Genomic DNA, 12387 nt, shown 5'->3' on the forward strand with positions numbered 1-12387 from the left:
TATAAAGAGAGAGAGAGAGAGAGAGAGAGAGATTATGTGTGTGTGTGTTTGCTATTTACTTTTTACTGAGCTAACGAATAAATGAAATCATGACTCAGTTAATCAATTTCATGATTCAGTTAATCAATTTCAAATAAATAAACAAATAATTCCCAGAAATCCAGAGAATCTTTTGTCTTCTTTATTCCTAAAGTTAAAAAAAAGTTTACTTTTTTAAAAGTACATGTTTAATATGAATGTTTTTGGCTGCACACTTTTTGATTTCGATGCAGTTTTCTGTTAACTTTTTAAACCCCTGTGAATAATATTGTTTTGTTGGGTCGCTTTCAAATCCCTAAATGAACTGTGTTACCGGATTAAGCTAATCTGTGTTAGTTTACCATTTGTTTTCCTGTTTGCAAATACTAGATGAGCTGTGTCCTCAAAGTGCACTGTGCTTTGAATTGCTGAATGTTGTTTTCCTGTGCTAGCAGCGTGAGGAGAAGTATGGAATGAACTCGCCTTTAGAGCATCGTTTCCACATGCTGCAGGAGATCTACGAAGAGGCCAATGCACTGCTGCACATCCACGGATCACTCATCTACGACATGCAAACACAGATTCGCAACCTCACTATGATAGTAGAGCGTGTGAGGCGCAATCCTGGCTGTATGATCAATATCATCCGCACAAGCCCGCTCCTCGGCGCTCAAGATACCCTTCACCCAGGTCAGCATGACTAGGTACTGAAGATTTTGAAAGTGGTTATTTGATCATTAAAGGGATAGTTCACACAAAATTGAAAACCTTGTCATCATTTATTCACCATGATGTCATTCCAAACCCGTATGACTTTCTTTTTTGTCAATCAAATGAAAGTCAAAACAACACTGAACCCCACTGACTTTCATTATATGGATGGGAAAAAAAACAGACTAAGAAATTGTTTACAATCTTCATTGGGTGAGTAAATGATGACTGATGTGTAATTCTTGGGTGAACTACTGCTAATTAAAAAGTATAACTCAAATAAGGAAAAATAATACTACAAGGTCATTGGCATCTCAGAACTCATACTGACATATTTGGACATTTTTAACAATAGCTTGATTTGATTAAATAGCCTATTTGTTTCCTCAGAGGTTCAGCATGTATGAAACTGTCCAATTGACTGTGCATCTACAATGGAGTCCATAGATCTGGGATTTTTTACTGTTGTCCCTTCAAAGGGTTCGACTCCCATAGAAGTTTATTGTGATATGGAGACCCAAGGTTTGCATTTTTGTGTTTATAGACAGGAAGTTTGGGTTAAATTAGGAGCATTAGTGGATGTTACTTGGGATTAAAGAATCATTCTTTGGACCAGGAGGTGGATGGACTATGTTTCAGCGTCGACAGGATGGAAAGGTCAATTTCAACCGCAAATGGACAGAATATAGGGATGGCTTCGGAGATCTGCATGCAGATTTCTGGCTAGGAAATGACCATATCCACAGTATCTCCAGCCAGGGAGAGTATTCCCTTCGCATTGACCTCGAGGACTGGAATGGCAAGCACAAACATGCACTGTACCAGAACTTCTGGTAAACATTTGGAAAGATTAAGTTCTTAGAATATTTCGAACACTTACTTATTTTTTTTTTCAGTATACTGTAATATTTCTGTAATATTAAATACTATGAATACATTTAAATTCATAAATATTTTAATAATTAGTAAATAAAATTATTTAATAAAAAAATGTTAATCTTAAAATCAGATATACTGTATTAATATTAAAATGTCTGACTTATTATAAAATATTATATATTTAATACAGTAAGATTAAATTACATTATATATAAAATACTAAATATACATATAAATTATTTAAATATAAAATATTAATATTAAATTAATGCAGGTTTTTTTTTAAACCTGATCGAAAATGTTGCATCATATTGTTTTCATCTCTTAAATGTTCTTATGAGAAAATCCTTACAGATGCTCCAATATTAAAGGAATAATTCACCCAAAAATGAAAATTTGCTGTAAATTTACTCACCCTCAGGCCATCCAAGACAGACGAGTTTTTCTCTTCATCTGAACAGATAAAGATGCTCACCAGTGGATTATTTGCAGTGAAAGGGTGCCGTCAGAATGAATTGTTTAAAGTTAAAACATCTTAATGATGGATTTCTTTATTACAAACATGCAGCTTCTCACTTCACAAAACTTTCATTGATGGACTGGAGTCGTGTGAAGTACTTGTGGATTATTGTGATACTTTTATCAGCTGTTTGGACTCTCATTCTGACGGCACCTATTCACTGCATACACATTAGTGAGCAAGTGATACAATGCTAAATTTCTCCAGATCTGTTCAGATGAAGAAAAAAAAAACCCTCATCTACATCTTGAATGGGCTGCATTTTTCTAAACCACTCAAGCAAAAATTCTTGCTTTGGCAGGATTGAGAACGAGGACAACCTCTATCGTCTCCATGTATCAGGATTCAGTGGTACAGTTGAGGACTCGTTTGGCTGGTACCATGACAAGCAAAGCTTCAGCACGCCAGACACAGGTGACATCTGTGCTGAGATATCTCACGGAGGCTGGTGGTACCATCAGTGCTTCTTCGCCAACCTCAATGGAGTGTATTATAAGGTCTTATACAAATGAAGGAAAAATGAAACCATTCCAAGATATAAAATATGAGCCCAACCATCTTAACTGTGTCCTATGTTTATCTTGACCACCAGGGGGGGCGTTACTCTGCCAAAGGGAAGAATCTTCTGGGGCCTGATGGGATTGTGTGGTACTCTTGGAAGGACTCAGATTACTACTCCTTGAAGAAGGTGAGCATGATGATCCGCCCACGGACCTACAGGCCACGCCTCTCCCCATAATAACACCGCTTTAGGACCTGAGTAAAACAATACTGCAGTGACATCATCAGGTCATTGTTGATTCTCCGTGGCTAAGCAGTTACGTAAACTGTGGTTAAAGGGAAAGTCTCATCTGGACATTCAAGACAAAATATCCACATTACTCATAATCTTGGTCTTTGACATACTGAAGCATTCGATGTATTGTAACTAATATAACCAATTTATTATACTATAATAAACATGCATTATTAGGTTATCATGAATAATTTTTAACTTGTACAAAAACAATTGTATTTGATTTGGATAATCATTATTAATTAAATAGAAATAATTCATAACTTAATATAATTTTGATACATATACTTTATGTTAATTGATGTTTCTGTTACACTTCATTGGCTAGAAATATTCAGAGAAGGTGTTTTTAAAGATTCTTTAAGTGTTTATAAGTCCTGTGATCAGTTGCAACAAAAACCATAAAGGGGTAGTTTACCCCAAAATGAAAATTCATTATTTACTCCTCTTCAATTTGTTCCAAACCTGTATGAGTTTCTGTCTTCTGTTAAATGCAAAAAAGATACTTTGAAGAATGTTGGTAATCAAACAGTTGATGGTAGGCATTGACTTCTATAGTATTTTCTGTACTATAGTCAATATAAGTCAATGGCTACCGTGAAATTATTTGGTTACCAACATTCTTCAAAATATCTTCTTTTGAACAACAACAACAAAAAAAACTCATACAGATTTGGAACAAGTGGAAACTGAGTAAATGATGGCAGAATTTTTATTTTTGGGTGAACTACTCCTTTAAGAAAACCTTTTGAATTCATTATGTTTTTTTTGTTTTTTTTTAATGAAATGAAATTGATTCTTAATACTTAAATAACTTAATGACTTAATTTAAATGACTTATTATTTAAAAGGATCAAACCAATCTTGATATTAAACAAACAAAAAAGTTTAATAATTGTAAGGGTATTCTCAATAAAAATGTATTATCTTAAGGGGTTTGTTGCAGCCAGTCTCTGTATTTCATGAGAACATTTGTGAAAGCTCTATTAATAGATATCCTTCCACACATGGCAAATGCAAATATGTTTGCTGTTTAAGCCTCAGTAATTCTGTGTAATTTAGAGGCAACAGGTGCTCAAACAATCCCAAAATGTACAGCCTTTTAATGCCTAAATGTATGTTTCACAACATTGTTTACATTTTGTAACTACTTTGAGAATGTATAAAAATGTCTTAGTTTTTGACAAATGTCCTGCTATTTTATCTTTCCATGTTCTACCTCTCTGCTTTAAGCTTCAGACTACTTTACCATGAGATAAGCATATCTGCACCATCCATAGAGACTCTTTCTGCCCATCACACACTAACAGGAAGGGTGGAACGGACCAGCAAATGAACGTGGCACTGGAATGAAAGAGGTTTTGAGGGGCATCACATGATTTGATGATTATTTGCATTACAAAGTCCCAGACAAAATAAGGGACTCCTTATGGTCAAAAATGGAAAAAGTCCAAACTGAAGCTGCCTTATGATTAAGGGAAGGAAATAGTTTTGGAGGAGAAAGTGTGTTTCTTTGCTTGAGGTCACGCTCACATGAACTCTCACAAACTGAGGTCATCATGCTCATTTCCTCTAAGGCCAGAGATTTGTTTCCTCTTCCAAAGAGAGAAAACTGACCCTGAGCTAGCATAAATACTGGATAATTCTACCATCTTCTCAAAAAGGATATTTTTGTGCTCCCTGCTAGAACTGCAAAATCAATTTTGACACAAAGCCAAAAAATGCAGAGCATTCATGGCCATCACAACTCTCCTCACAACTCACGACTTGGAAAGGTATAAAGAAAGATTTATTACACACTGGATGGCTAGTTAAAAACACATTTTATACACTGAGTGTGACAATGAGACATTTTTAGTTTTGTTTTGCATAGAACATTTTACCACAGGTAAAAGACAATGTCCTTATTGCTTTTATCCAATACATACCACTAAATATCTGTCATATTTAATTTACATCCTACAAGAAAATAAAATCATGTCAGACAATTTAAGATGTTAATAAACTCATTTGGTTTAGATGGCCCAGTCTAAGTGAACGCGTCCCTGAGAGACCTCAATTTACACAGAGAGAATTAAATGTCTTAATGGAGTAGTTCACTCATAAATGAAAATTTGCTGAAAATGTACTCACCGTCAGGCCAGGAGATGAGTTTGTTTCTTTATTGGAACAGATTTGGAGAAATTTAGCATTATATCACTTGTTCACCAATGGATCCTCTGCAGTGAATGGGTGCCGTCAGAATAAGAGTCCAAACAGCTGATAAAAACATCACAATAATCCACAAGTAATCCACATCACTCCAGTCCATCAATTAACGTCTAGTGAAGTAAAAGCAAGTGATATACTTTAATGCTATATTTCTCAAAATCTGTTCCGATGAAGAAACAAACTCACCTACATCTTGGAAGGCCTGAGGGTGAGCTAATTTTCATTTTTGCATGAACTATTCTTTTAACGTCGGGTAGTGTTACATTAGCTTAAATATCAGTTAAGCTTTGTATTTTACCTGTTTCTGTGAACACAATATTTGGTGACTGTTGATTTGCACATCTAACATAGTTTGTTCCCTTATAACCTATATTTTATATATATGACACAATGCAGCAATACAGAATATTATGGAAACAAGATGGTTAATTGTGAATTAGCGTTAAAAAAAGCACAAGCAGCATCCTTTTTTTAAATTCCACAGAACTGACACAGTTTGATGAGTATTGCTGTTCAGAGCGAGTCCTCACATGGTGGTATACTGACCAAGCGCTTTCTTCAGCTTTTCAGCAATCTAACCAATGAGAACACACAAGAACGTTACATACATAGTATGTTGCATTACGTATGCCATGTTTATGGTGTCCGTACACACTAGTATCCCATCACTAACCGTTTCATAGAATTTCACCTGTTCCTCCAGGTAGAACTGCAGGAGTCTGTTGTAGTCATAGATACGGTTGCTATGGAAGTGATTCATCTCCGCTAGAGAAACAGATGGCAAGTCTAAGATTACATGTGTGTGACAAACACTACAATTAAGCACACAGGTGCACTTTGACAAAGGGTCTTTCACTGATAGACAACACTTTACTAACATACCTTGCAATGCATAAGACATGGTGCTGAGGTTTTTTTCCATGATGAGTTTATCTTGTTGGCTAATCTTATTCATCACCACCAAATGATCAGCCTCTTTTACTTTATCAATGGCAGCCTGAGGAAAAAAAAAATTGTTTAAACATACACATAAATAAAACAAAACAAAACAGTAAAACACTAAATGTAGAAAGGCAAAAGGTGAACGGTTTAAACCTTGTGAACTGCTATTGTGTCAGGGAAGCAGCCCAGTAGTCCCTTGTATTCATGGTTTGTTTCCATCAGGAAGTGTAGATCTTTTTTTGGCTGAGAGACAAAGTTTATCTTATTAAAACAAAAGCTTAAACTTGTGGACAATGCTAAAAACAGCAGTCGTGGATGTTGCTATCACTGGGTAGCCTTGTGGTTACAATTCTATCAAACTGTGGAAATAGCAGCACAGGATGTGAGGAAACATGCTAATGATGAGTGAATGGCACTGGTAGAAGTTCAAGGACTGAACGGTTTGTTGAAGTATTAATTTGAGGAAATACTGTACTTCTGATACCTGTCCTGCAACGATTTCTGCTATTTCCTCATACGTTTTTCCTGTTGCAGTCAATGCTTCCGTCAGAGTGTATTCCCCTTAAGGTACAAAAAAACACATCAACAAAACATGATTAGATAATAATCATGATAATACAAATAGATAATACAAAAATATTTGTATATGTAATATAAAACATGTCTATGAGAGCATTTTAAAGAACAAAGCTCCAGTTTCCTACTTGGGTATGCACTAGTGTTGAAAACTGATGAAAGGTTCTGAAATGCTTTTCCAATCTGCCGATACTCCTTTTGTAATGCTGTTGGTTTAAAAGCAGAAGATTTTTACTATGAACAAATCACAAGATGGTAACAGTAATGAAATAATCTACATATACCATTTGACTGTACTTGATAATATACTGTACATGAAAATATAGTATGTGAACTCACGGCCTGTACATCTCTTCCAGTGAAGATGCCCAACAGCCAGTAGTTCTTTAACACTGTTGTCCATAGATCTAGTAAACTGGCTGTACATTTCATATTTCTGCTCCCTACAATCACATCAAATAAGACAATTGTTTTATTAAATAAATATATTACATTATAATAATATAATATAATATAATATAATAAATATATAATTTGGGATTGGTAAGACTTTATGTTTAGGAAAGAAGTCTCTTATGCTCAAAATAATAGTTGTTTTCTTTTTTAATATATTTTGAAGTACAAATAATTCCTGTGATGCTGAATTTTCAGTGTCACATGATTCTTCAGAAATCATTCTAATATGCTGTAACAGTTGTTACTTAATATTTTTGTTGAAATGGTGATACATTTTTTTCAGGATTCTTAGATAATTAGAAAGGTCAAAAGAGCAGCATTTTTTAAAAATAGAATTTTCTTGTTAATATAACATAATAGTCTTTACTGTAACTTTCGACCAATTTAATGCTGAATAAACTTATCAATTACTTTCAAAAAGAAACATTTTACTGACCCCAAACATTTGAATGGCAGTATATATTTATATATAATTAATCATAATTTGTAATTATTACACCAATTTTAAATGACTATTAATATTAAAATATTATATAAATAATAGACAATCATTTTATATAATTAAAAACTATATATTAAAAACTTACTGAATTAATTTTAGGATAAAGTTATCAAAGGAGTTAAATATAGTCTCACACTTGAGCAGGATCTAACTCTGGGAGCTCTGGATCTATGTTGGAGAAGATTTTCACTCCCACTATTTCATCTTTTTCTGCTTTCCGCTTCCCTAGTTTCCACTCCTAGTAGAAACAACAGATAAAACATAACTTACAAGACTCCCGAACTGCTATGCTGAACTTAACTATTCACTAGTCAAAGTTAATATATAACACTGTAAAACACTTCTTAAGGATGTGATCTCAATATCAGCAAACAGATGGCAATACTCTACAGAAGAGCTCTTCAACTGTTTATATATATTGTTATATATATTATTTGACTATGCATTTGCACCAGTATATTAAACTACATGTTTATTACTAATATACATATTTTAACAAACACACCTTCTCGTCTCTGTAGTTAAGGAAGAGCTGGAAAACGTCACTGTTTGAGATCACCGGATGCCGACACATGCGGGACATCCAGCCCTGCAGGCGTTCCATGCGCATTTTGATAAATTCCTCTTCAAATCGGCCTAAAGAGAAACAGAAGACAGATGCTAGGAAGTCTACCAGCCAAAAACACTTTTTGGTGATTATGAAAAAACAAAATGTCAAGGTGGTACAAGAAGCTTTTCTAATCACTATTACTTTTTTGCTTTATTCACCTGTAACTTGTTTGTCAGGTAGACATGGGATTGGCAGAGCACAGGCAAACTTCTCCACAAGCCTCTCATATAACCAGTCAAAGTGTTTGTATCTGTGATTGACTGGTCTGTTTGTAGTCTGAAAAAAAAAATAGTTAAACATAAATATAGACTTGTTAGCAAAAAATTACAGTAAGTCAACATTATTCAAGTAGTCTTGAGAAGTGCTTCAAAGGAACTTACATTAGGTGTGATCTGGTATTCAATGTAGCTCTTCAGGCCGTACATTTTTGACCCCTTTTTGGGATCAGCCACAACACAATCTAACTGAATTTGTGGATACAACCATACTGGACCTACCTCGCCCGTCTGCAAAATAAACATTCATCCTGTTAATGTATCCATTCACCATACCACTTAAAACAAACCCAAGGTTGTTTGATTATTCTTTTATCCAGAACAACTATCTAACTATCAAATCAATCTTGATGCATGGGATCAAATCACATGACGAAGTCAAATAACTTACATAAACTGGCAGTCTGTCATCTCCTTTAGATATGTGCTTGGTAAGCAGATACACTTCTGGATTTGGAGTCTTAGAGAACCCTGGAAACCTATGGGAAAAGATGGGATTGACATTTGTAAAGTTTATTTTATTAATGAAATATTAATATTGGTAGCTGTCAAAAGTAAAACATTACTTGTTGAGGGATAATTTCATAGTAGAGTGAGCCCCGCCCCGCTGCATCGTTCCGCTCTCTTCCACCTGTGAGCCTCCATAGCCGCCTGTCGACTTTCCATCATCGGAATCATCGTCCCATTCCTCATCGAAGGAATAGACAGAACCTACAGCCATGTGACACAAAATCACCATCACAGAGAGTAATAGAATAACAGATTGAAAAACTAAACTTCTGTGTATATCAAAGTCCTGACACAATTTTTACACATCATAAAGAAATGCATTTAAATTTTTCAAAAGTATTAACATAACTAACATCCTTTTTCCTATTTACATTAATATTTCCTCCTTATACAAGGAGGCCATACTAGAGAACCTTTGCGTTCCAAGATACTGATTCAGAAGATTCGGCAGTGCATTTTAATCATTTTCAAAAAAAGACTATAAAAGCTACCATGAAATTACATATTGATGTATATTATTTCCATAATACACAATTTTTTAATGTGTATGCTAAAGTGTACTTCTTTTTCACAAAGGTATTCATACTGGAATGAAAATGGAGGGGCCAGAAAAGGTTCTGCTTACTTGTGCAAATGTATATAAACCATTATGGTATATATGCAAATGTGCAATTGTATATATACCAAATGTGCATATACCACTCTCGCTGTGGGAAGCATGTTTCAGAACAACTGTGCTATATAACAGGCAAAGACAACAAAGGCAACTGTAGTGATGACTATACCTTCCCACTGAAATTAGCCACTTACTTCCACATACAGTACTTGGCTACCTAACGTACATAAAGGGCTTATTTATGACTTTATCTATGGTGTGCTGAAAGAGAAAGTTCAAAGTCTTCATAACAAAGCAGATAACACAAACAACATGACGTAATGTTGTAGACAGTAAAGCAGCAACATCCCTGATGAGCTGCTTCTGTTACAGAATGTACATGTGCCATAATAACAAATACGTCACTATACACTTTCACACAGGAGGTTAAACTTGAGCTTGGTTTTATGGCTACCATTCAAAAGTTTGGGGTCGTAAGATTTTTTTTTACGTTTTTGAAGTTGCCTCTTATGCTCATCAAGGCTGCATTTATTTGGTCACAAATACAGTACTATTGTGCAATATTATTACAATTTAACCGTTTTCTATTATAATGCATTTTAAAATGTAATTTATTCCTGCAATAGCAAAGCTGTATTTTCAGCAGCCATTACGCCAGGCTTCAATGTTTGCATGATCCTTTAGAAATCATTACAATATGCTGAGTGTTCAAAACACATTTATTATTATTATGAATGTTGAAAACAGTTGTGCTGCTTAATATTTTTGTGGAAACTATACCACTTTTTTTTTTCCAGGATTCTTTGAGGAATAGAAAGTTCAAAAGAATAGCATTTATTCAACTGTTCTCCATAAGGCTTATCCTCTACAGGGTCACTGAAGTCTAGAATTACATTTATTTGAAACAGATTTTTTTGTAACTATATTTGTCTTTAATATCAGTTTTGATAAATGTAATGCTTCTTTTCACAGCACTCAAACACCTGGGTTCGTTTGACGTCAAGTTTGTTTGGATAATGTGAACTGCGGCAATGCAAGCAGTGAGAATTTATATCTCATTTCCGCTCGCCTTCAGCAGAAATTGACTCCTGCATACTTTTGAACCTTTGCATTACATTTGTGACAAATAGACGCATGTGCTGTTCTGTGTTGGTGCTTTGGAAACAAAACCAAATTTTCAAAATCCAAAAGTACCAAGCAAGCAATGGTATCAATTCATTTCACCATCTTCTCCTGCATAGTCGTTAACCACAACAGAGGTAAACAGCTGGCACTCTGGTGATGACGCAAACGTACCATGGTTAGGATCCCAAAAAAAAAACTGTGTGAACACAATCCAGTGGGGGCAGGAGGAGGAAAGATCAAATAAACCCAGGCTCAGGACAGGCAATCAAACCAAGTGTGAAAGCACACTAAAAGTATTAATTTCTTTAGATAAAAACACTTATTGACCCCAAACTTTTGAACGGAAGTATAGATAGTTATAGACAGATAATCATAAATGTTTAATGGAGGTTGTACTGTAAATGTTCTCCACTTACCATTATTGCCTGCTGGTTCCTGTTCAGCGTGGTTCAGGTTGTTCGCAGGGTTGTTGTTGGACCATGTTGTGGCAGTCCAAGCCTCATTCTCATTAATCGCCTACAGGCACATAACATCCAACATTAAATCATTCTTTTGAACAAATCTACATCCATTCTGACCCTTAACACATTTGATTTGCCATTTTGTAGGTAGAGAAGTTGCCTAAATTATACAGGTTGCTACTTTGACCCTAGTGAAAAAAAAATATGCTAAATATACTTGCAGCCAGACTAATTGTCAGTATACTTTAAGTGTGTTAATGATTAGTTAACTTGAAGTGTGCTATTTTGGAACAACTAATTTTGTACTAAGTATATTTTAATTGTAATTAAATTGTAGTAAAGCATAACTTTAAGTGTATTTAGTGTACTTTTATGTGCTAAATTGGAACAACTTCAAGTACACGTAGTACACTTTAAGTATATGCCTATTTACATGCTTGATTAGTGATATTAAAGTGTACTTTTTTTTGTATTACGAGTACATTACAAATTAATTATGAGTGTCTTTGAAACACACAAGCAATATACTATAAATGTATTATTTTTGAGTAAAAATATGCTAATTTTTCCCCAATGCTGAATCCACTTTTTAAGGTCATTACAATAAATACATAACTTCAATGACAGACAGAGACACAATATTAACAATTCAAACAGTGCTTATTTAAACCTCAAATGGTTTTAGCATTGCAAAACATAAAATGCACCAACCATGTTTTTAAATAAAAAGAACGCTGAAAGAAACAAACATAAAAAAATAAAAACATTTAGCAACAGCAGCAACACACAAACATCACTTTTTTGCTGAATTTGATTTTGATTTTTTTTAGACTTCATTCCGAACGTAAAATAAATAAAATAAAATAAAATAAAACAAAATTTGATTAGCTTTTAATTAGTTATAATAACCTATAGCCCTATACTCTATACAAATATATTTTCTCCAAAACATTTAAAAGAAAAAAGTAGTTTCAAGTCTGTTCAACATGATGCAGTCATGTTTGAACGGGAAACCTGATATATGGTGTTAAATCAAAAGGAATTATTTAAATGAAGTGAATAGCATTACATTTTTTTTTCAGTGAGCAGTGTTCTTTGTCATTCCTGTAATAACACGACTCTTTAAAAGAGGATCAGTTCTGTTGTACAGTTAAGTGATGGAACATTCTGTGAAATTAT

The 12387-nt window shown here is 34.2% G+C and overlaps 2 protein-coding genes across 4 annotated transcripts in view; one reads left to right on the forward strand and one right to left on the reverse strand.

Annotated features, from left to right (window-relative positions):
- The window catches only part of LOC107733136 (fibrinogen-like protein 1), an 8731-nt gene extending 3668 nt beyond the window's left edge, over window positions 1–5063 (forward strand). The window contains exons 2-6 of one of the 2 annotated variants that reach the window (XM_016544643.1): window positions 474–708; window positions 1346–1562; window positions 2430–2625; window positions 2721–2816; window positions 4158–5063. In XM_016544643.1, coding sequence (XP_016400129.1) covers window positions 474–708; window positions 1346–1562; window positions 2430–2625; window positions 2721–2816; window positions 4158–4178 — 765 coding nt within the window. In that variant the 3' untranslated portion in view covers window positions 4179–5063. Of the gene's footprint in view, window positions 1–473; window positions 709–1345; window positions 1563–2429; window positions 2626–2720; window positions 2910–2950; window positions 3015–4157 lie in introns of those variants that run through there. The other variant, XM_016544642.1, reaches the window with a different exon arrangement.
- A 108-nt stretch (window positions 5064–5171) lies between these two features.
- snx9a (sorting nexin 9a) overlaps window positions 5172–12387 on the reverse strand; it is a 16966-nt gene continuing 9750 nt past the window's right edge. For both annotated transcript variants that reach the window (XM_016544641.1, XM_016544640.1), the window contains 14 exons: window positions 11164–11263; window positions 9063–9207; window positions 8888–8975; window positions 8602–8727; window positions 8380–8497; window positions 8117–8247; window positions 7746–7849; window positions 6993–7096; window positions 6782–6859; window positions 6562–6638; window positions 6231–6320; window positions 6018–6132; window positions 5809–5900; window positions 5172–5709 (listed from right to left, as the gene is read on the reverse strand). In XM_016544641.1, coding sequence (XP_016400127.1) covers window positions 5662–5709; window positions 5809–5900; window positions 6018–6132; window positions 6231–6320; window positions 6562–6638; window positions 6782–6859; window positions 6993–7096; window positions 7746–7849; window positions 8117–8247; window positions 8380–8497; window positions 8602–8727; window positions 8888–8975; window positions 9063–9207; window positions 11164–11263 — 1416 coding nt within the window. In that variant the 3' untranslated portion in view covers window positions 5172–5661. The remainder of the gene's footprint in view (window positions 5710–5808; window positions 5901–6017; window positions 6133–6230; window positions 6321–6561; window positions 6639–6781; window positions 6860–6992; window positions 7097–7745; window positions 7850–8116; window positions 8248–8379; window positions 8498–8601; window positions 8728–8887; window positions 8976–9062; window positions 9208–11163; window positions 11264–12387) is intronic.

This window comes from Sinocyclocheilus rhinocerous, unplaced genomic scaffold (genome assembly GCF_001515625.1).
Source record: "Sinocyclocheilus rhinocerous isolate Xijiao unplaced genomic scaffold, SAMN03320098_v1.1 scaffold8, whole genome shotgun sequence".
NCBI classification, from domain to species: domain Eukaryota; kingdom Metazoa; phylum Chordata; class Actinopteri; order Cypriniformes; family Cyprinidae; genus Sinocyclocheilus; species Sinocyclocheilus rhinocerous.